General features: G+C 41.5%; 1 protein-coding gene across 1 annotated transcript; it reads left to right on the plus strand.

The window, feature by feature from the left end:
- Positions 1–223: 223 nt before the first annotated feature.
- On the plus strand, positions 224–23,810 carry TRMT61A (tRNA methyltransferase 61A). The gene is made up of 4 exons (XM_068398924.1): positions 224–314; positions 3,015–3,379; positions 12,904–13,170; positions 22,382–23,810. The coding sequence occupies exons 2-4, from the start codon at positions 3,049–3,051 to the stop codon at positions 22,708–22,710; spliced, it is 927 nt and encodes a 308-aa protein (XP_068255025.1). The 5' UTR covers positions 224–314; positions 3,015–3,048; the 3' UTR covers positions 22,711–23,810.

Consider the following 23,810-nt stretch of genomic DNA (forward strand, 5'->3'; position numbering starts at 1 on the left):
CAGCAAGGAGCACTGAGAGAACTGGAGGCCGGGTCCGGCAGGGGCAGGGCGGAAGGCTGAGGGGACGAGCGCCTCGATCGGGCTGCGGGCGGCGTGGGGCTGAGGGGCCGGGCGGCGGGAGCAGGGGCTGACCGCGGCGGGCACGAGCAGCGGCGACTCCCCGGCTGCCGGCGGGGCTGGCGGGGGCGGAGGCGGCGGGAGCGTCAGCAGCCTGCGACCGGGGCGGAAGGAGGCGCGGGGCGGGCACCGCGTGTGAGGAGAGCCGAGACGGGCCGGGCCGGGCCGGGCCTGCTGGCGGGGTTCAGCCCCGGAAGGTAACGGCTCTGGGGATGGGGGAGCTGGTGGCTGCTGGGGGGACGCGGGCCCTGAGGAGCGGCGGGGACCCTGCGGAGCCGCCGCCCGGGCCCGTCACGGGTTAATGCTGCTCTCTTGCAGGCTAATCCCTCCTCTAACGCCGCCGGCGGGCTCTCTCCCCTTCCCTGCCCGCTCTGTGCTTTTAACCCTCCCGCAGCACATACCGAATTAAATCAATCAACTCTGGACACGGCCCCGAAGCGGCCGTTTGGTTCCCGGGTCCGCTGCGATGGGCTCATGCGCTGCCGGGGCGCGGGAACCGCCTCACCGCCCTCCCGGCACGGGGCCGGGCTGCAGCTGAGGGGGCGCGGGGAGAAACGGCCCCCGAGGAGGGCGGCGGGCCCTGCGACCGGGCCAGCCTTCGTGTTACCGGGGGCCTGCACTGCCCGGGAGGTGAGGCGGTTATGCCTTCCTCCTCCTCCTCCTCGGGAGGGTCCCCCTTCTGCCATGTCAAGCAGCCAGGCTTCTCGGGGAAGAGGGAGCCTGCCGGCTCTGGGTGGGAGCTGGTCAGGGGAGAGAAAGGTGTACCTGGGTCTTGGTTGAAGGGAACACAGAGTCATTTTAGCGGTTTAATTTGTGAGGCAGCAAGGGGTCGCCTGGGTCATGGAGTTTAGGTCACTGCGGTCATGGCAAGCCCATAAAGTCCTAACACCTTGCCACAAGCCTCAGCCTCGCCTTCCCGTCCACTCCTGTGTGGCAGAAGTCATGCTGTACCAAAGCAAGGCATCTGCACGCTACCCAGAGAGTAAGGGAGAGAAAGGTAGCGACAGTGCATGAGGCCCTGCATTGGTAGGGAATGGACAATCATGGAAAATGAATGAAAATGAGTGTAAATCACTGTGCTCATTGCCATAGGGGGAGACAAAGAAACTACCAAAACTCCTCACAGACCCCAAGTTTACCCCAAGTGTATGAATATAACGTGCCAGGTGATGTCTGAGCCTGAGAGATTTGTTATTTGGGATGTCAGCATACACTGTTGTGACAATTAGCTGTGGTAAGTGTAGCGGCTCAAAGGAATGCAAAGAAACTGGAAGCCAGTTTGTGTAATCAAAGGTACGATAATTCTCTCCATGTCCCTGCAGACATGCTGCAGGAATGTTGCTTTTGCACATGGGTATAACTACAGTCTAAGTACTGTGAAAGAAATGGGTTACAGTCAAGCTCCTTTCAAATGGTTCTGTTCTAAGAGCTGAAAACTACATTGCATTAATAGTATCGAGAATGAGAACTACAAGTGTCATTTATGAAAGATTAAGACATGAATATATATATATATAAAATCAGAAGGTGCAAGCTATAAAACACGGTTCAGCATTTATACTATCTCACAAAGTCCAGTATGTACACATTTCCGAATTCACGGGATGCCCTTCTTACCGTTTCACCATCTGTCCAGACAGGCCTGTTCTGCTTTGGCATCTGAATACCTTCTGCAATAAGCGTGTCATAAGCTTTGGAAGTTTTGGCCACAAGCACATCTGTTTATCAGTCTCAGTGACTGCAGCAGAAAAATGACAAATCTAGCTGCTTAACAGCAAATGGAACTAAAACAAGTTTTGGTCAACATAAACAGGCTAGAATTGGAGAACTAAAAGTTTTTAAGGAAAACGATGAAGTAGGACCAAATGGTTACACATTCAATACAAAAGCGCTAGAATCAAATCATTATTCTGAAACTAAAAGTAACGCTGCTTTTAATTCTTTCATGGAAGAAGTACCAGAAATCTGACTTTCAAAGCGTTCTGTTATAGGCTTTAATTTCTAACTTTGGTATCACTGTTACTTCATTAAACAATTCCTTCCACGAACTGATCAACGTGCAGCTAGATAGTCAGCTGCCCTATCTGAAAGGCAGTGCCAGGTTTCGATGTAGGCTGCCTTCTAATTTCCAGATTGTCTTCTCAAAACCAACAAAATTTAATTGTAATTCTCTAAACAGCTCTGAGACCATGGGGCTAAAGTGATACAACTGTTTGCATTACCTTGCAAATGGCTGTTTACGTTTAGTTGCAGCACAGATCATTTCCCAGGCAATTACTTTACACCCCCGTTGGCGGATTAAAAGCCACAATACTCTTTTTTCCTTGTACTTAGTCAAATTTATGCATAAATTAATGCAGATACTACCTTTATCCTGTCTCTAAACCTTCATTTGGAAAACTTCCAAGTAAACTTTTGTTAGTGGTCCTAATAACTAGTGATTGATATCCAGGCACGTAGTGGTTGTCTTATATTGTAAATCACCAAGGGATATGCCAGCGGATGGGAATAAAAGTAACTCCTTAACAACATACTCTGAGAGCTTGTGAACTGGAATTGAAGTAAGTGCTGAAATTGATAGTACCTTGCAAGTTTCTCAGTAGTATTGTGGAGCAGGCTGAGTAAATTATAATGTATTTCCTAAATTTTCTTTAAAATGTGCCGTAAAATGGGAAAAATACTGGTTATATTAAAATCTGTGGGAACTTTCCATTGATTTTAATTGTATCAAGAGTGCAGTGGGGGAGGGGTCCCTGAACTTCATGGAGTTCTCTTGCTAACATCTTATTTGCACAGCGTGGTTTTGTTCTGCATTGGGGAAAATAAAATTACTTGGTTTTAGTTTCAGCTCCATTGCAATCCTGAAAAACTCTCTTGACATATTTATTCTCTTTTAGGTGAGAACCATCAGCCAACTACAAGACTGTCACAATGAGTTTTGTTGAATATGGAGATACGATAAAGGATGGCGACACAGCTATTGTGTTCTTGGGCCACGAATCCATGTTTCCTGTGAAAGTCCAGCATGGCAGTGTAACTCAGACTAAGTACGGGGTCATCAGGCATTCCACAGACCTCATAGGCAAGAAGTATGGCTCCAAAGTGACCTGCAGTAAAGGAGGATGGGTGTTTATTCTTCATCCAACTCCAGAACTGTGGACTATGAATCTTCCGCACAGGACGCAGATTCTGTATTCCACTGACATCTCTATAATCACCATGATGTTAGAACTGAAGCCAGGCTCCATAGTATGCGAATCAGGTAATAATTAATATGTTGAAATCCTTTATGAAGAACTAACACCAACACTTCTGTGAAAAAGCAGGCTTATCTTTGCATTTTGCAAAAAGTCTCTTTTTTTCCCATTGTGATAATAATTTTCCCAGCCTATGGATTGAATAGTTCTATTTCATGTGCATGTGTTACCAGCTGCTGTTTCTTCAACAAGTAACATTACCTCAGTATGTTGCCCTCATGTATGGGTATACCTATGAGTATGAGTTTGATTAATTCATCTTCTTAAAATAAATATATAAGCATTTTTCTTTCCCTTTTCTGAAACTGTTAAGTACTTCAAAAATATTTTTAAATACATGATTTGAATAAAAATTTGGGCTTTGAATTGGCAGTTTCAGAGAACATAGTTGAGATAACCCCGTGGAAGAGACTCTGATGACAGGGTGTTGAACTAATAAGGGAAAGAAATTGTCAGTATTTATATAATGTGATACCATATAAGTACATATATTTTGTCTTTCTCTTCCGAAGTATGATCCACTTGTTGCAGTGCTACAAATGGTGCATGCAAAATCATTGTAGCTGTATAATACAATGGATGATGTGTCCATCACGGGGCTGTGTTTTGTTTCTAAACTTGGTTTAATTTATTACAGCTTCCATGATTTTGCTTAATTTGCAAGTAAGGAGTGAAATTTTATATTAGTAGATAATTTTCCTCATTAAATACAGCTTATAATAATGCCTTCATGACTTTACTACTGCAGGCAGTATGAGGCTTGCTTGATTCGAGTACGTCTCCATAGTTTGGAAAAATATGAACTGAGGTAGTTTGTCCTTGTTTTTTCTGGCTGTTTCCTTTGAGTGTTTTTATGAAGCAGTTTCATACACTTCCCTCTCAATCGTAGATATGGCAAAGGATCAGCATGACAGGATTGTGCTGCACTGTATTTTCTTGCATTTAACATTTCCTGTTCCCACCCAAGCATAATTTTGGGCAGCTTTTCAGGCATAATGACCACTTTCCAACACAACTGCAACATCACTTATCTCTGCATCCAGTTGCACCCATTAAGAAACAGGTGGTATATGGAGCTGGTTGCTGTATAGCAGCACTTGAAACAGGCAAAGCCATATGCAGAAACCTCTGGTACTGATAAAATGGTTGGGTCCTGTGAGTTTATAATTTGGTTTGTAGGACGATCAGGCATTTTTAGGGTTGTCATGGGAAGCAGCAGTATTGTTCATTGGGCAGCTCTTTACCTCCTCCCCTCTCTGCTATGTTTAGACAGGGTGGGAAAAATAAACAACACATTTTTCAGGGTGGGGGAGATTTCAGTTGCTCCATGTCCTGCCTCACTTGGAATGGGTGAATGTTGAAGTACAGAGCTGCACATAAAATGTTTTCACTAATGTCAAAGGTACCTAGAGAGGGTGAAAATGTTTAAAAGCTCATTTGTCTCAACAGCTAAGAAGTGGAAATGCTTGATGAGGTAACCTATCCAGATTCCCAAAAATGGTATGAGTCAAAAGTCATAGCCACAAACAATCCTTTTTGCTAATGGGAAACTGTCCCCAGGTTTATTTTAATGCCTCTGCTGTCAAAGTACTATAACTTCAGCTTTCCAGGAAAAGTGAACCGTTTTACTACTATAATTTTGCTTGTATTGCTTGAAAGATTCACTGTTCACAAAGAAAGAAAACAGCGTTACATCAAATTCATCTGGCTAACCTTGAAGCAAGAGATCTCACTGCAAGTTTGCTTGCAACTGACCAGAAGCAGGGATTTGAATTAAAAATTTTACAGGTATTGACAACTGGAGCCTCCAGTGTGATGATGTAACCTACTTTGATGCCATCCTAAATTAGACAATATTCAATGATCCAAAATCATTCGTTCTAGATTAACCTTGTGTGGCCTGGACGGAACCAGCCCAGTGGCGATTAATAGAAACAAGACAGGAAATCTGGTCTAGTAATGACATTTGAGTCTGCTTCCCGCTGCTGCGGGTTTTAGATGTATTTTGAGCATTAATTAGCATGGAGGTCTGTCTTTTTTATTATTTGAAATTGAACTGATATACATAGTTGCTGTATGGACTGGCAAAGCAGGCATTGGAAACAGGCCAGGCTCTTTTCCTCATCTTGGTAATTAGACTGTGGAAGAGTGCCCTGCATTTACCCAGTGTAAGCAAGCAGAAATGTGGATTAGTCTCCACAACTGCATGAAGAAAGGATTGATAAAGTAAGATGAAATACCCTCTGTGTCATGTTGTAATGCTGTGAATATGAGTGTAAATGATCTTTTATGTGTGATTAGAAAAATTCAGTAGAATAACCAGAAGGCTTAATTTTATATCACTTGAATTATGCAGTTTAAATTGATTAGTCATGATTTGTCATAAATGATATAAACGTGTTAATACAGTTTTTACTATTTTTAATCATCTTTAACAAATACGTAAAGAGCAAGCTTGTCAGCAGTGCATGCATAATTAAAATGGTCCAAGCATACTCTGTTGAGGCTATAGTGCACTCAGCATCTGCCTGATGTTTCATGATGGAGGTGTAGGAATATTATCCTTTTTCTGTCTTCTGCTGATTTCTAATTTATAAAGGTATGTTGAGATTTAAGAACTGTTAGCACCATTGCTGGAGCTAAGATCTCTTGAAAGCATTAGTCCCTGGTCTGAGGAATTCCCCACTCTGATATAGTCTGCAACAGCCCAGTCTTTCCAGAATTAAAGGATACTTGAGATAGCTGCTAAAATACCTGCTGTGGGTGGCCTGGTAGTGTGAAACTTTAATTCTCATCAGGTAAGTCTAATCCCATTTGTGTTCATTGCGTGTGCAGCCACTGTCTAGATAAAGGAATAAGCTGAATCTTTATTTTTTGAGTTGCCACACTCTCCAAAACGAATGTTGATGTCAGCTTCCCAGACAAGGCTATTTTCAGTCCAGTGATTACAGCTGCCTGTAGTATAACAACTCCATCTGACAACAAATTTTGAGGTTTTTACATTTATTTTTGTACTACATTGGAACCAATATGAAACCTTTCAGATCTTTTTTCCAAACAAAAGTGTGTGGAACCCCTGGTCTTTTTTCTTTCCAGTCCCCACATATCTAGGCTTTTTTGTTCTTCTCTCTCCCTGGTGAGACCTGAACAAGTGTCTGTCTTAGCCCTCTAAATTACTCAGGGAATGCAGTATAGCACTGTGAAACCTCATTTAATCTGATAAATCTCAGAAATATTTTGGCTTCGATGGAGCATTGTATTTAGACAAAATGTAATTTAGTCAAAAGTATTCTAACCACCATCCCAGTGATCCTTCAGCATTCAACAAAATCCAACTCACATAAGCAAAAATGTTAGTTGGATTTTTCGTTTCCCTTCAGCTAAATCCCAAATTAAAAATTGCTAAACCCTGGTCATTGCCACACAGCAATGGGTTTCTGAGCCCACAGGCTGAATTTCTGAAGACTGAGAACAGTATTCTGAGTTCTCATGGATTCTCTGTGGAGGAGTAATGAGAGCTGCTGGCCAGCCTTACACTAGAGCTTCTCAAAAACAATTATAAAATTTTCGAACTCACAGCCTGGGTATAGATTTTGTTTAGAGTACACTCATAAAAAATCAATGAGGACTTAATGATTAATGGATACTCAATAAATGATTAATAGTTTATTGTGGAGTCCCAGCAAGTCAGCTGTATGCTTATGACTCTTTTGAAGTGCTTATAGACTTTTTGACAAATACTGCTCATGTCTTTACAATTTTTGTGGCATATTTGTAAACTGTTTGCAGCTCTATCTTTAGTGTAAAGTACAGACCAAAGTTTCTAAGTATTAATTTGATTTTAGAACATGCTCATACTAATTAAGTCTATGCTTTATAATGTCTCCTTTATCAACCTCGTAGCAGCTGCTCAGGTTAGAGTGAGAGGAGAATTCGTAAACCCATAAGAAAGGCCTCATCAGTCCAACATTGGAGAGCATAGTATTCTCTTGACATACCAAAGAACTGAACCAAAACTTTGGCCGCATGAGGCATCACTCTAATGTATTCAGAATGTGGCTGACCTACAGCTGATGAGTAATGCTGTTCATACCCTAAAGCGTTTATTTCCAGACTTTCTGGACTCACTTTCATCTTATCATTTCACTTGACCACCATGTGCATTTCTCATGCAGCTCTGAATTTAACAATATTATGGCCATTTGCAGAAGATCCCTCCCTAAAGAACTCCGACTCTTGAATCTCTAAGGAAAAATTCTTCTCAGTCTTCACATTCCCATTCCTTTTGTAGGCAGTGCCAGCCTTGAAAACTCCCTACTATCCTTCCCCCAGCTCCTCAATGTGGACAGTGAGCAGTGGCCCTCTCTGACCTCCAGCCTGCTGCCTAAAATGCCTATTTCAGTATGGTGTCCACAACAGATAGGCAGGAGAAAGAGCTAATCTTCTGTAAAGGAAACTTCTTGATGTGCTGTTTCCTCTTTTCAGCCGCCAGCTCATCTCCTTGAAACTCTTTCCTTCCCTCTCCTCCTCCCTCTCTTTGTCCCTGTTCTTGCTGTGTCTCACCTCTGCCACCATGATTTGTGCCCTTGACTGCCTTCACAGTAAGAGCTTTGGGTTAGTTTCTGTCAGATGCTTAATATCTCTTCAAATATTTGCTAAAAATTATTAATGGTTCTCCTGTTACATAAACTTGTCATGCACAGTGAGCAGTCTTTGTCTGTTCAGTGTTTCTTGACAGATATTAGCTGTGGAATTGTTAGCTCTGTCTAAAGATTTTCCTTTGGTTTTGAGGCTCCTTCCAATCTCATGGCTGACTCATGACTTATTGTTTGCTAGGTCTAAGTGGCGTAGCTAGGAGACAAATACAGCAACATTGTCATTGTTTTGTTGTATTTACTCATTTTAGAATATCTTAGGTAGCCAAATTTTGCAGCAGAAACTTCAGTCCTATGAAAATGTTACTAGATATTGTATTGACCCAGTGGTAAGTAATACCTGCATACTTTTCGCTTTTCCTCTTTTCAAGCAATATGAACCTATGTATGCACTTAAGAGCTTCTTCAGCTTTATTCCAAAATGCCTTTGCTTATGCTGTAAACATATATAGATCCTAAATCACAATTCATAGTTCCTTTTTTAAAAAGAAGCACCCATGATGAGGAATTTTTAGGGAAGACAAGCCAAGCGATAGCCTGCAATGAGGAAATGCAGTGGAACACAGAATCAGGTCACTTATGTTTATAGCATGAGTGGGATTCCAGGAGGTTAGGCAAGTATCCTTTGCAATAAGAAGACCAGGCTAAACAGAAAACTGTAAAAATGTACTCTCTTATTCAGTTATCATTCAAGTGCTGTGGTAACACTCATGTTTCTCTTGACAGCATTCTGATGTGTATCTATGCTGTGTTGAAATAGCATGTGATATTTTTGAACAGCTCAGATGTTGTCTGCTGCAGCTTTGAAAAGGTGAGAAATGATCTTAACATGGACGTCTCAAGATGGCTCAGGTGTGTGGAGGCTTCTCTGTGGAAAACCTGTCACTTGAATAAACAGAGAGTGAGAAGAACAGATCTGTTTGAGGTCAAGGGAATGATCAGGGAGTTCATCTGATCAATACTTTCTTGTCTACAAATCAGAAGGAAGTATCAGTAGATGCTGAGCTAGAGTGTTTCATCTAGGTATCCACTTGTTAGGATTGAAATCCTTCTAAAACTGCAGTGTTTTCTTTGTCTTGGGAGAGGGCAGAAACACTCCCCTGAGCTTAGATGTATAGAGAAGAAGAACAGAGTGTGCTTGAGCCCAAGAAGTGAAGGAAACTACATCGGTCTGCAGGGCCATTAGCCACCTAACTCATGTGGTTTTAACACAGGATCTTAATTCGTGCCTTTGGACTGAGATGGACCACTTTCCTACTCTACATGCTGATCCCCTACATGGTGCCACCTCCTCAGATTTTGAACTTTGAGTATGGCATATTTGGGACCCTGCAGTGTCTCATTAAACGCCTGCAATGCAGATGCCTGCTTGTTGACCAAGATGTTTAAGATCACAGAGTAGTCAATGTAAAAGAGCATCGTATTTTCCAAAGGCATTACCAGTGACCTAAGTGGTCACCTAAGTGAGCTCTAAAACAGCAGCTGTGGTGTTAAGAATGTCTTCAGTACAGTTTGAATTACTGTCGTTTTACCTCTCTTCTGTAGAGTCCATTCATGATTAATACGCTCTAGTTAAATGGGCATTGTCCTGTGGTAAAGAGCAAACAGTTTCTAAGGCTATTTATAGTGCCAGCTGTCAGAGAGGCAAGCATCCTGGTGTAATAATTATAAACTGTATTTGTTCTAGAAATTGTCTTACCTTCTGCTTTCTAGGCCAAATCAGGATCATAGGCATTTCACTGCACCTACATGAGAATGAAAATCTATTGAAACCCATCCAGTTCTTAATTTGCCTGTTCTGATACAAAATATTAATTTTGAGCATTCTATTTTTTGGTTTGTTTGTATGCAGATAATTCAGCTACAATATTTCAGGTTTGGTAGCATTCTAGTTCATGTTTCAGTAGTGCTCCCTGCATTTTACTGCTTCCCTGACTGATTCTGTGTCATGCTAACGGTGCCTTTCATTTCCCGAGGAAGCCTGAACCTGACTAGAACTTACTCCAAAATGGTGCCTAAGACACTTTGAGTCACATTTTGCTGAATTCTGCTTTTTTCAGTAGTGATTTTGAAATAAGGACAGAGAGAAATTGAAAAGGAATAGAGAAAGTGGCGGGAGAACTCAAATGTTGAATGTTGCAGATTTGCAGGGGAGGAGGTGAATATAAACATTCATTTCCCCTTCTACAACATTAGAGAAACACAGGGTTTCTGTAGACAGTGGTGATTGGGCTTTAGGGGTTGTGGTAAGTATGGACTCAGGCTGAACTGCCAGACCCTCGTATTCTTAATGAATCACATCAAGCGTGCTGAACTATCAGGCACATGAGAGTTGAGGGTCTTGATAATTTCACAGGACTGAGTTCAGAATCTGTCATCTCTTCAAGGAGAGATTTTACAATGGTGGGTGATTCATAACCATCTCGTTCTTTGTTTCCTGTGGTTTTGAGAGTGTTGTCACAGAGAAGGCAAGCAGCATCTTCAGAAATACTCTCATTAATGATGTTAGTGTGATAGAATTTGATATGTTAAAATGTGATACCTATGTATTATTCTCATGTTTGCGGTAGCCAGTCAGCAATAAATAATTCCTGGCAACCTCGGTTAACAAAAGCTCAGTCTGTAATACGCCTGCAAATAGTGACTTCCAACATCCTGGTTTTAGTTCAGGGTTTGGCTTGGAGTGTTTGTAAATAAAACAAAAAGAGTACCAACAAAGAAGCCAAAAAATCTTAATGGATTTTCCTAGGAAGGAGACAAACAATATCTTTTGTGGTGTTTTTAAGTGCAGATTTAAAAGGAAGGTGATTAAAAATGTAAAAGAATATGAACAAGGAAACTGGATACATGCACAAACTGCCTCTCTCTTCTGCTTACAGCCCAGCTGTGCTGACAGGCCTTCTGTTCACTCCTTTAGATTAGCAGGGAAAGATGCAGAAAGTGTGCAGCATTACCCATTTGAGAGGTAAAATAATTAAATTCCATCAGTTTGCGAAAGTTCTCAGTTGTGCAATCCTGCCTTCTGGCATGAAATGTAACGGCAGGATTTCAGTCATTTTCACATACTGTGAAAAAGAGTTCCCTGCTCTTGTCATAAAAAAAAAAAAAATCAATGAAATGCTGTCTTTGGTCTGCACGTATATCATTGAGTTTTTACAACCACATGGCTACTGTGCTACCATTGCTCCTTTTGACCAGGGAAAAAGTTTATGTTGACATTCAGAGCCTACAGGTGCCACGGCCAGATACTTCTTCATGTGTGCACATGTAAGTGTCTCTTGCCTTTTGTTTGTTTCATTTTAATGCTGTCATGAGTGCATGGATTTTCACTTTAAATAAATGCGTGTGTCACAGTTTCTCTCTTCCCTTGGACCTCTCTGAGGCCAGTGCTAAACTCTATAGGTCCTCCCTCCCCGTCTAATCAGCCCCACTAAAGCTGTGGGGAGGGTGCTGGTCTGCCCGTTGGGGTCAGAGCCCTCTCGGAGGGAAGCCAAGGAGCAGTGCTGATTCCGCAGTTCAGTTGCTTGATCTGGTGGCAAACATGAGCCCTGAGCTCTGTTTACAGTCTTAATGGCTCCCCTTTCAGAGCTGTCGGGTTAAATACAGTGCCACAACGATGTTGCTCCCCTTATGTGACTAGAGGGTAAGAACCTTGGATCCGTCAGTAAACTCTGACTTCCTGTGCAGTTATGGAAAGTATTGCTCCAATTAAGAGCTGAAGCAGCCCCTGTGTCCCCTAATTAATTTCCTTTCTACTAGTTTCTGAGCTTTCTCCACCACTGCTGTACTTCAGGTTCTGTCCTCTATAAGTTTTTTATGATTTATGTTAGTTGAAAGAACTTGCTTCAGGCTGAAATTTAGCCTGAACAGTCCTTGAAGATAGCTAGAAATAGATTTTCTTTCTACAGGAGAAATGTGTTTCAAGTACAGAATTACAAATCAATAAACACAGATAATTTGGGGTTGCTGTGGGGTTTGGAGTTTGGGGGGTTATTCTGTTAAATGCCACTTGAGTGAGTAATTTGCAACGTGAATTGGTATATGGGCATTTTCTTCAGTGAAAACATTGGTTATTAGTCATTCATCTATTTAATACGCCAATGGATCATTTAAAATAAGTTTCCTAAATTATCAAACTAAAACAAGGAAAAAAAATCTGTGTCTTAATAGTTAGTCCCTGGTTGTACATGGTAATTGTACTTCCATACAATTTCTGCTATGTGATGGATCTCATTAGTCTTTGTTAAGATTGTGTAGGTGTGTATGTATGTAAGTCACCTGTGAAATCCGGTCGTTTGGTCAGCGTGACCGCAAGCAGCCCAGAGGCCTTCGTTTTGGATAATGTCAGTGGGAGTTGAGGATGGCCAGTGTCTCTTAAGAGGTCCGGGCAAACAGACTCCATATCCTGAAGGCCATTGGTTTGCACGGATATCAATAGGATTTTCAAGCACGGACCCTTGCCAACATCTCTTTGTTGTTTTAATGAAGTATAAGGTTTTGAAAATAAGTTAAAATTTGCCACTTTCTCTTTTCACCCTAGAAGAGTCTGGCACTTTGAGAAAAAACTCTCTGGTTAATTTCCCTGAATTTTTCCTGTCACGTTTACTTCCTTGTGTCCTCTGTGAGAGAGGACAAGTCCTGAGTTTGCCAGATTTTTAATAAATGCTTTGAGGACCCTGAAAACTGTTTCCTAGGTCATTTAGTCCCCCTCTCCTTGTGAAGGAAGGACTGTGCTCTTTCAGTAGTTTAACCAGTGGTTTCTGTTCATTTGAGTTTTGAGTAAGTGTTCCAAGCAGGAGTGCTAACGGAGAAGACCTTTTTTCTAATGTTTAGCACTGTCAAAAGGCATTTCATGAGCTGTTTGTCTTTTCTAGGTACGGGCAGTGGATCCCTCTCCCACGCTCTCATCAGGACAGTGGCTCCCACAGGGCACCTGTACACAGTGGAGTTCCACCAACAGAGAGCCCAGAAGGCCAGGGAGGAGTTTCGGGAGCATGGGGTGGAGCATCTGGTCACCGTGACCAACCAGGATGTCTGCAAAAATGGGTTTGGTGTCTCACACATTGCCGATGCCGTGTTCCTAGATATTCCATCTCCATGGGAAGCCATAGGACATGCAAAGTCAGCATTAAAAGCTGAAGGTAACTGCACTTACCTCTTTCTGTTCAGGAAGTACTGTCCATGCACACATCTGCCTTTGAGCCATATGCTAGATCTGTTCCTTTCCATTATGTGATCACTGTTCAAAATGTCAAAGTCCCCTGTCATTTTCTGAGGCTGGAAAACCTTCAAAAGAGGTCTTCAGTTTACAGTGGGAGATTTAGAAGGAGAACAACAACTTTTTCCTACAGGCCTGTGCTGGCTGCTACAATTAGCATGGGCGGTTTATAAAAAACCCTTTGAACCTTTGTCAAGTGCATTTTGCTAGATCTGAGGTGTGTGGGAAGCAACAGTAACAATAAATGCTGAAAGTAAATTTCTTTGGCAATTCAGTGGAAAGGTGCTTGTATAAAAGGTGTTCAGGTGCACTTTGCATTAATCATTGCAGATTTGAAGCTATTTAACAGAGCACCCCATCAGTAATGTTAAAGAAAATGTGGTTGTACTTAAATACACTTGCCAATTTCTGCCTTAAATCTCTGCTGTTGGAGCTAATGAGAAGCTTGCCGTTGGTTGCAGTGGGAATGGAACATAAAGGCTCTTCTAGCTTATGCCAGTTATTCCGGGATGGAGACAGCAAGTGAGAACTGCTGCTGAGATATAGGATGGATTTCGTCAGTTTATTATAAATCCTTTCCCTGTTGAAAAATAAGCTCTAATGAATAAATCATTCTTTTATCCTGGAATAAGTTTTCCCCTAATTAATGTTACACTAGCGTAACTATACTAGTGTGGATCTGAACTAACTTGTGCCAGCTCCCTTCCATCTGCAAAAGTGACTTTTCTAATCAAGAGAGCATGGAGTGCTGAACAGTAACCACGCTGGGACGTGAGTTTAGTAAAACTTGATTATGTGCCAAGGCTCAGTTCTTTGTTAGAATACGTAATCACAGGCCTGACTTCAAGTGAATTGCTAGGTCTTCTTGAAATGACAGGATTTAAGCTTGTTCTTAAAGGTCACTGAATATGCATTACCTTGCTGAGTCAGGACCGACCCAGCTGTTAGGCTACCTCAGCTACTACTGAAAATTTTCTAGAAAGCTTTCTGATGCCAATGTAACGTGTGCTTTCTTTAAAAAGTAAATAGAGAGTTGTTAGCACTCTGTACCTGCAAGGGTTACAGCTCAATTTGTAGCTGCTTTCCAGTGTGTCCTGGCAAAAAAAAAAATTCACTGCACTGTACGATGCCCTTCCCATGCTCAAATTATCTAATCTAGTGAGCACAACACTCAGCTGACTTCCCAGCTTAGAAGGCACTGCATTGCGCAGTCCAATTTGAATTATTTAAGTGGTGCATGTTTAGAATACTAAGCAGAGCCGCTTGAACAGTTCCAAGTTTTGAATCCTTGTGTCACTCCAGCATTTGAAATCCTAGAAAAGGTATTATAGTCCCAAACTGGCCATACCATCTGGCTATGCTTTTCTGTGCTGTGCTACAAGGTTACATCTGCTGAGGCAATATAAATAATACTTTTAAATCCCACATATTTGTGTATGTGAAGTGGCATCATGCACTTTATGTACCAGTCAAAAGGCAAAGTTGCTGATCCTTGCTGCAGTTTTTGCTGCAAACAGCCACCAGTGTCTGAGACCTGGTATTGGTCTAAGGTTCATCTTTTGGGTTTCATCGTACCTGACTGAGCCAGGGGCATTTTTTTTTGTTTTGCATATAAACAAAAGCAGTTTTTCTTTTCCATATAAAATATAATTGATTGTAGTAGTAATAGGTACAAACTTTCACACATTTCTGTTTTATTCCAAATCATGTGGGTAGTTTTGTTGTGTTTTTTTTTTTACTGCTGTAAAATCTAAAATATGATAGAAGGGTATCTGTAACTGCTTCCCTTTCCCTACCGGAGGCAGATTATTTTATAGTGCTCCTTGTTTTGTTTTCAAATAGTTACAGCCCTTCTGCAGTAAGAACAGTCTGCACATACTGCTGTTGTTCACCGCCGTTCCAAGGGTTAGTATAGTGATAAAGCATCACTGGAGAAAATGAGTCGTTCCACTCTTTTCCCTCCATGCCCTCTCTCTCTAATCTGGACAGGGTCACATTTGAACCATTCACACTCTGGGTTTTATTGTGATGTGCCATGCAAATATCGCAGCTGTACTGCCAGATAGTGGTAATTTATTCCCTGAAGTCTTAAGGTACTTTGAATGAAATCAGAGCCAAGCAAATTCAATATATAGCATCAGCTAGCCTCCTCTTTAAAACCTCAATATTCATTATAGAGTGTTCAGCTGAGACAGTATGTAAGAGAGGGTTCTTAACCTTAACAAAACCTTATCAAATCAGTGTTTTCTCTCCTACTTAAGCTCAAGATACTGAATAGTTGCAGCTTCTAGTAGGCTGAGTGTTAAAGATCCTCTTCACAGAGTACATTTATCACTCACGTTATGCCTTGCAGTATGCTGTAAACACACTACGTAGAGTAGCTTGGTCTCCCATTTAAAGCACTGCCAACCTCTGAAGAGCTAAAAGAATAAAATGGCACGGTACGTTTGTGACTAGAAGGTTCTTCTTGTCTGGTGATGTGTTCTGCCGATGTTCAGGCTTTCATCTCAGCTGCATCCTTCTGTGCTCATTTCACCAGTCACAGTTTCAGCAGAAATGCTGCTTGTAATACCTCTCGGGCACTGCTGCACTGCAGAACTTGCTTTCATTTCCAGACCTGCACTGTTTTTCTTTTGCAGCATCTGCTGATTAATGCTTTTCTGTAGTCACAGCTGCTGTTCCCAATGTCTGACCTTGGTGGATTTTGCAAAGTTGCTGTTAACCCCTTCAAGCTAAATTTTTAAAAATGAAGAAAATGAAAAAATTGTGAGGTAGCAAAAATATCCTCAGTATTCTACAGTTCTTAAATGCTCTGAAACTTTTGACTCACAGTCATCTCACAGCTGAATACTTCAGTGCTTTGAATATAATTCTGCACCCACCTACTCTACTCTCAAAAATATTGTCTGTTTCTTCCAAGGCTGTGGAAGATAAGGCAGAAACCCATTTGTACAGTAATTTTCATACAGATTTTAAATTTTCAGGTAGGGAGATGGAAAAATACAGCCGTATATTAGGTTGGATTGACCTCTTGCATTATAAATCAGTCATTGCTGGTGTTCAAATTAACAGTCTGAGTCACAAAATTATTAAAACCACCCCTCTTTTATTTCCTTTATTTCTTTTAAAGGTTTTACTCTTAAATTCAGTTTTGCCACTCCTTCTTGAGCGTCATGAAGCCCCTGAATTATGAGTTTGTCAAATTGTGATCCTTGAGATATCACCTGAATCAGGTAACGTGGTGCTGTCAGGTCTCCCCCCAAAACTCTGCAGGGAAAGTTCCCTCTGAACTTCTCCCTGTTTGGGCCTCTGCATTTCCTGCCATCACAGCAGCCCTTCAGCAGTACTCTGCTCTTTGTAGTAGCAGACGGTTTTCATTTCTAAAGTCTTACATTAGTTTAATTTGTACACAATGGACTTAAAACAGGTCTTGTTTGCATTTTGCCCCTTAGCATAGCCATTGATTGTTGTCCTAACCTGCCAGGTTTGGTTATGACAGATGCTGTATAAGAGAATAAATAATATCTCATCCTCCCAGTAGCCTGTGGTGCAGGTAAGGCATTGCCTGGTTTAGCTAGTTTCAATTTTCATTTGGGCTTGCCTCCCTCCTCCCCTGAGCTTTCAGGGAATACCACATCCATGTAGAAAGTCTCACTGGCTATTTTTCTTGAGGCCCAGAGATTATTCATGGTCCTGTTTTTAAACCAACTAGATGTGGCTTTGAGGAGCAGCTGAAATCCCTGGCCACAAGTCTCACCCCTGTGGTATATGGGTAAGGAGTACCCCAGGCTGAATCACACTGAGAAGAGGGCAGTGGCATCAAGGCTGATGTTGTTTGGGCTCAGGCTACCTCAAGAGCACACAGGGAATATGTTAGGGCAGGAAGTGGAGCCTGATAGTCTAGCACCTGTCTATACTGTTGTCCTCCACCCATGCAGGTGGTACTCAAGTCGGTATTAGCACTTCTCATGTCCCTAGGAGATTGTTTTGGAATAAATGGATGAAGCAGTAAGTGCTTGCTGAAATGTCGGCACCAGCCTCTGCTAATGGGGTACCTGCTTTGATTTGAAGGAGAAATGACTCAAGGTGAGCTTAAAGATCCTCAAACTAGCTTTAAATTGAAGCATATCCTCTCGACATTGAGGGGTCATCTGGTCTACTGCAAAGCTGCCCCATTAGGGTCTAGGACTGGGTGCTAACTCACAGAGCAGCTTTATCGGGTTCCCAAGCACTGGCTGTTTGCTGAGCCAGCCCCAGTTGTTGTATCTTGTTGGAGGGCATTAACCTGTCTCTGGTCTGTCAGGGATTGGTAGGTCAGGTGCACACAGTGGGCCTGGCCTGAAGTAACAGTGATTCTCTCACGTGTCAAGAGTCAAGCAGAACGATTCCTGCATCGTAATTCATGCTGTGGAATGCTGGCCAAAGCTGTTGGCTTTCACACAGTTTGTTGGAAGTATTTTGGGATGAAAGGATCCTTAAAGGAAGTTGTTAGGTTTTCTTCCCCAATTTGGAGCCAGCTAATTTTTTAATTTCCTTGTTGCATGCTTTTGCCAGCCCATAACAGCAGGAATAAATTTCTTTTGAAGGATGCACCTACAAATGTAGAGGTTAAGGTCACATTTGCAGAAAATCACATCGAGCTTCTATTAATGAGCTGGCAAGTGATTTGGAGAGAATTTTCTTTTCTAAATCAAGAAACATCCTTTAATTTCTTCCAACAGCTGAATCCTCTAATTTCACTTGTCAGGGAAGCTACATCAAATCACCCACGAGCACACTCACTTAAAGGACGTTCTGTCCCCTTTCGCGGAGGCAATATTTTTAGTGTCCTACTAGCACAGAGTAAATGCCACAGTGATGCTGTTGAGTGATTCTCCTGCCTCGCCCCTACATAATGATAATGCCTGTGTGATTTTTTTCTTCTGTGAGATCTTTGTAATGTAATCTTCCAATTATGACAATGCATTGAAGTCCCAAAGCCCAGAGATAAAAATGCTGTGTTTTATTCTTTACATCACAGAATCATTTCTAAAATTACAGGCCCTTTTCCCAGGAACTTAATGGTGCTGCATTACTTATGTTCTTTTTTCATCTTCTGAATAATATTGGGATGATGAAAAAACCTGTCAGAGCACTTGTGACACATACTGTAACCTACAGAAGTGAGAGTACATAACTTGGACACGTTTTCTGTATCGTAAGCATGCACTGGAGTTCTTGTCAATTGGGTAGCACTGCCAGATTTTCCATACTTGAAACCTCATGCAGTTATTAGCTAAATAGAACTGGTAGAGGTGTTAATCCTTGCTCAGACAAACCAGAAACAAAATTGTTTGTTGGAGTTGCACAGGAAAGTACCAGGAGCTGTTCTTCAAGGAGGAGCAACTTTCAAGGCACTGACCTCTTTGTAAAGATGCAAGGGTGTGTCCCTTGATTATTAATTAGATACTGTCTGTTCTGTGTTTTAAAATGTACGGTGCTATGTGGATGCAAATCTTCTCTTTTTCCCCACCTCTTCCCTTAAGCTCTCTTCTCTAATCATTCCAGTCTGAATTGTACTTCAATTTTTATATCCTCCCGACCCTCTTGCTGGTTACAATGACTGCCAGGACTATGTGGCCCTGGTCCAGCCTAGGGGTTCGGGAGGGTTAACCTCTCCATTAAATGTTTCAAGCTAACTCACTCCCTGTAAAATTGAAATTAGAAAAAAATTTAAGTCTTTCATAGAGTCTCATTATTCTCTTCTCCTCAACTGTAGCACTTGTCAGATGCATTATACATGAATAAACACATTTTTAGACAGCTCTTCAGATCAAAAAGCTCACACAGCTTCCCAATGTGAACAGGATTAATCTCAGATAATTACTTGATCAATTTATGATGACACACAGATCTCATTAAACAAATTTAGGAATGGTAGCTTTCCTAAAAGGAGAGCTCTGAAAGAACACAAACTCAGTTTGTACTAAAAAGTTTCCGTTCAGTTGTTTTCACTGCTCTCTAGTCTAGTCCACCCCTTTGTGATCCACAGACAGAGCACTGTGCCCCAGGAGGGAGGGAGTACATGTCTTTTCTTCATTCACTAAGGAATCCTTGGCATGGCAAGACAAAGCAATGCATATTCAAGTCCTTTAAGCCCTAAATGCCTCTCGATGTCTAAAGGACAAGAGGACTCTTAGAGAATCTGAGAATTATGAATGCTGAAATCTAGATTTATATCTGTTTGGCGATTGTGACAGAAAGGGTGTTGCCTAGCTGGTAATCCGGTGGGGGTACAAAGGGCAGCCCACAGTGTAGAGAATTCAGAAGCATCTGGTCTGTTGAAGATGATGGCATTTCTGCTCCTAGAACAGAAGAGCATGGCCTTCTGAGTGCTGGTTTTCTGCTGCTCAGAGTCCACTGGTTTTTACTAGTCTAAACACACCATAGCAATTGAAGCTTCCCAAATCTTTCTATTTTAGACAGCCTCTCGCAGTCTGGAACTGCAATTTTATTTTTGCCTTCCAACCTTCTGCTAATTGTAGCTTTCCAGTCTTCTCTTAATATCTGCTTAATCAAACAAGTCCAGCCTGTAAGTCAAATCCAGCCTGCCCGATGGTGTGTACAGGAAAAAGCAGAGGAGGCCCTTCTCCCACGCGTTAGGATCGATAAAGGCAGATGCTTGTTAGTTTTGCTTCTAAGCTAATTGTGGGTATATTTGTTTGGGAGGGATATATAATAATAACCAGAACAATAGGTATGAAAGGGAAAAAGTGAAATTGGCAGAACTACTAAAACCCACTGGATACTCTCAGTTGTATGGAATACCAGCTGTTAACGCTGTTTTCTCACTCTTCATACCTGAGAAGCTCCCAGCAGTGCAGTAAGTAAAGTAACATTATTTTTTGTGCTTCCCCTCTGGATATTAGCTATTGCAAGCAAGAGCTTTCTTCCCTACCAAGCAGCTTGAAAGCCCATTTTCTTTAACCCTACTTCCCCAAGCAGTCTGCTTTGCAAGGAGGCAGTCTGATAAATCATCACCAGGTTTGGTGTTGACATGTTATGCTCAGCTGACCGTCCCAAGGCAAAATGAAGGGTGCTCTGCCTTTAATTGAAGGCTTGACAAGAACCGTAGGCAGCTCTGCAGCTTGTATGGCAGCAGCTGTGTGCAGGCTTCTTAGTTTTTGACTAAATCTAGAGCATGTGAATGCGAAAGCCTAAATCTTGAAATCCTTATAGTCAGAATAAATAAGATTTACTTTTGCTGTAAATGTAAATATATTTCCCTTTTTTATTTCAATATAAAACACCAAAAAACAAAAGCCTGAATGAAATAGTAGTACGTCTCTGGTCTCTCTGCAAATTCTTGCTTTGCAGACAAAGAGTTATTGTAAACTGACATTTAGCTAGGTTAGACATTTGTTCAGTTCCCCACACAATAAGAATTTAACATCTTTCTTTATAACATATGTGCATCATAGTAGCTTTCTAATTATGTAACAGAAATTTCTTCCTGAGCTTTTCTCTTTTATGTCTACAAACATGGTAGAAGTGTGTACTTTGGCCAGAAAAGATTCTGTCTGATCCAGAATCATTTTGGTAGCCCTGGCCATGCTGATGAACGTATAAATCTAATTTCTTGGGAGCTAGTGGGCTGGGTGTGCAATTAAATTGGCATCAACAGGGTTGGTTAATAATGACACATACCAGCATTAATTTTGCAGGTGATTATTAGATTTGGTTTTTAATTGTTACTCCAGGGAATTACTTGTCCAGGGTACTTTGTTCTGGTAAGAACCCCTGGCTGTGGAGACTTTATTTCAGGACTAAAATTAAATCCTACTTAGTGTATGGTGGATTAATGGTGATGGAAAGTGTTCTTCCCCAGTCAGTACCCAGCACATCATTGCTGCACAATAACTAGAGAGCTACAGCGATGCTTTCAGGCCTGATGCTTTCTTTTTTTAGAGATGTGACTTTAGAAACAAAAAAGGAAAAAAAAAGGGGAGTTTGAGATAAAGCAGGCTTCATGTAGTCCCAGCATAGCCTCTATTTTTAGCAGGATGCTTTGCTCTCACTTGCACGGGTTCTTTAACTGCTTAGACAACTCGGGTTGGAAGGCTTGACTGGATGAGCCTGAGAGAGGACTGGGAAGGAATGCAAATCAGGTCAGCAAGCATTTTCATCTAATTGTAATAAGTAAAACAATAGCTGAAGCTGCATTGCCCAGTGTTCCTTTTCCCAGCACAAAAGCTTTTCAGGAAGGGCAGTTGCCTTGTGGGACACCGTGTCCCAGGTGAAAGCACATGCCCTGGCTTTATGGCAGGCAGTGGCCTTATAATTCTTTGATCTGATTTGGCTGTGGCTTTTCAGAGTAAGTCTGAATCACTCTGTTCTCAGCTGTTAAGGTGACACTGTAGCACACAAAAAGGTGTAGGGAGCCTGTTAATACTCTGTATTTAGAATAAAAAATCTGAACTGTGCACAGACAAGGAGACAAGTGTTAGTTTTATCACTTCAAAGTCCTATCCTAGAGTTTTGAAGCATTTGCTATAAAATTGCCCGATGTGATAGCCAGTAAACTTTAATGCTGAGGAGACATGCTAGCCAGCTTGACTAAAAGGGTAAAGCCTTAACAGCACTCCATCTATGGCCTGGAGAGATTACTTGATTCTGTACACGCATACCATCGTTCTCAAATAAACACAGCCGCTTTTGTCAGAGTGTGTGTGCACTCACGCTTATATTCTAATGAAGGCAACTCTGTACAGTGTGTGGAGAATGACTTCTGGCTTTGTGTAGGTGCCAACTTGAGTCCAGAATAGTGGATAGTGATTCCAAAAGAGTCACTGCTCTAAAGGGATCAATTTAATGGTTTTATCATGAACAAATGTGGGCAACACTGGATTTGGAAGATGAATGAATTTTCTGTTGCAATTTTTAAAGGGTCTGAAGCATCTTGAAGAGTCGTCCATGTTTGATTTTGTGCTGACACTTTAAACCTGCATAGTTGCCTCATGGAGATTTTCTTGAAGAATGTTTTCACTTTGTCTTTTAATAGTAATTCTATGTGCATCTGGGAGAATTTGAAAAAAGATAAAAAGTGCTGTGTTTTGGTTTTTGCCCTCTTTTCCACTACCTGTCTCATTTTGCAGGTGGCCGCATCTGCTCTTTCTCCCCCTGCATCGAACAAGTCCAAAGAACCTGCCTAGCGATGGAAGAATATGGTTTTACAGAGATTAACACCTTGGAAATTCTGCTCCGAGTGTACAATGTAAGGTCAATTAGCTTGCAAATCCCTGACCTTGGAAAAGCAGCTGAGGATGATTCTAGCACTGGCTTTGACAGCAGGAACCCATCAAACCAAGGTAGTCCCTGCGCTAATCTGCAGCAAGGAACTGTGCAGTTCAAAAGCGGCGTGCCACTCAGGGAGATGGTCGGTCACACTGGATACCTGACCTTTGCCACCAAGAGCCTCTTTTAGTACATGTTGAGTTTGTGCAGTTTGGAGTGTTCTGTGTGTTTGTGTATGTTTTCTGTTTTCATAGTTCTTTTTTGTAGGGCATCCAAATTTTTACTTGTCAGGGAATTCCATATATAGTCAGATTTGGTTGGAATATGCTTTGTTTAAATAGCACACAAGCATTAACCAGAGCAGCAGCAAGGGAATGTTGAAACTCTGGAATGGTGCTCCACTTGCCGTCAGAAAGAAGATAAATTAATAGCGAATGGCCATTCCCTGGAATGTGCAGAACAAAGGTCCCTCCCAATAAGAAAGCAAAACAAACAGCACACTAATTGCAAATAAATTGGATTTTTTCCTCCTCTTTTCTGAATTACTTTCTCAGGTTTATGTTTTTATTTTTTTGTAGCACCACTAGACCCTTTTTTTTAAACTTCTCTAGTGTCTGTGTTGCTCTTAGGAACATGAAAGTGCCTCCTTGCTTCGTTTTAGATATGAAAGTTGCGAGGTCATAGGGTTGCCAGCACGACTAAGCCCAGAATTAGTGTTTCCTTGGAATAGTGTTCAGCTGCACAGAGGATTATTGGCAGTGCTCAGGAACACAACCTCTTACTCCCTCCCAGGCTGGCATCTGCAAATCATTTAGATTACACAGAGGTCACAGAAGTGTGCTAATTGTTGGATTTGGTTTAAAATAGTATATTAAGTTCATCAATTTATAGTAGAAATTTGGACCTGGATTCATACTGTAGTCTTCTAATAGATCATCTACTTTCATAGTTGATGAATCCACTGTGAAAATTCACTGAGCAGATGGTTAATGTTATCTGAACACCTCTTTGTCAGTGGTGTGGCTGAGGCTCCGTTTGGTGGTTTATGTGCATTATGGTGTATTATCTTCCTGTAGTTGAATGACAGAAAGATTGCTTTTGGCAGGATATCTGTCTCCAAATTGCAACAACAATGCAAACTCAGTAGAATCCTCAACCATCTTTATTAATTAAGTTTTCAGACCGTTTACTCATTGGTCTTCTATACAAAGCTGGTGGGTGTGATGAACTATTTCAATGCTGGATTAAATTTTGTACTTGCAGATTAAAATAATTATGCAAATTTAGAAA

This window comes from Nyctibius grandis, chromosome 4, assembly GCF_013368605.1.
Source record: "Nyctibius grandis isolate bNycGra1 chromosome 4, bNycGra1.pri, whole genome shotgun sequence".
In the NCBI taxonomy this organism is placed as follows: Eukaryota; Metazoa; Chordata; class Aves; order Nyctibiiformes; family Nyctibiidae; genus Nyctibius; species Nyctibius grandis.

What these genes read in the sequence shown, in the direction of transcription:
- TRMT61A (XM_068398924.1), top strand. Translation starts at nt 3,049, where the DNA reads ATGAGTTTTGTTGAATATGGAGATACGATAAAGGATGGCGACACAGCT. An exon ending in CTCCATAGTATGCGAATCAG is followed by an intron (nt 3,380 to 12,903) that starts GTAATAATTAAT and finishes TGTCTTTTCTAG; the next exon opens with GTACGGGCAGTGGATCCCTC. An exon ending in GTCAGCATTAAAAGCTGAAG is followed by an intron (nt 13,171 to 22,381) that starts GTAACTGCACTT and finishes CTCATTTTGCAG; the next exon opens with GTGGCCGCATCTGCTCTTTC.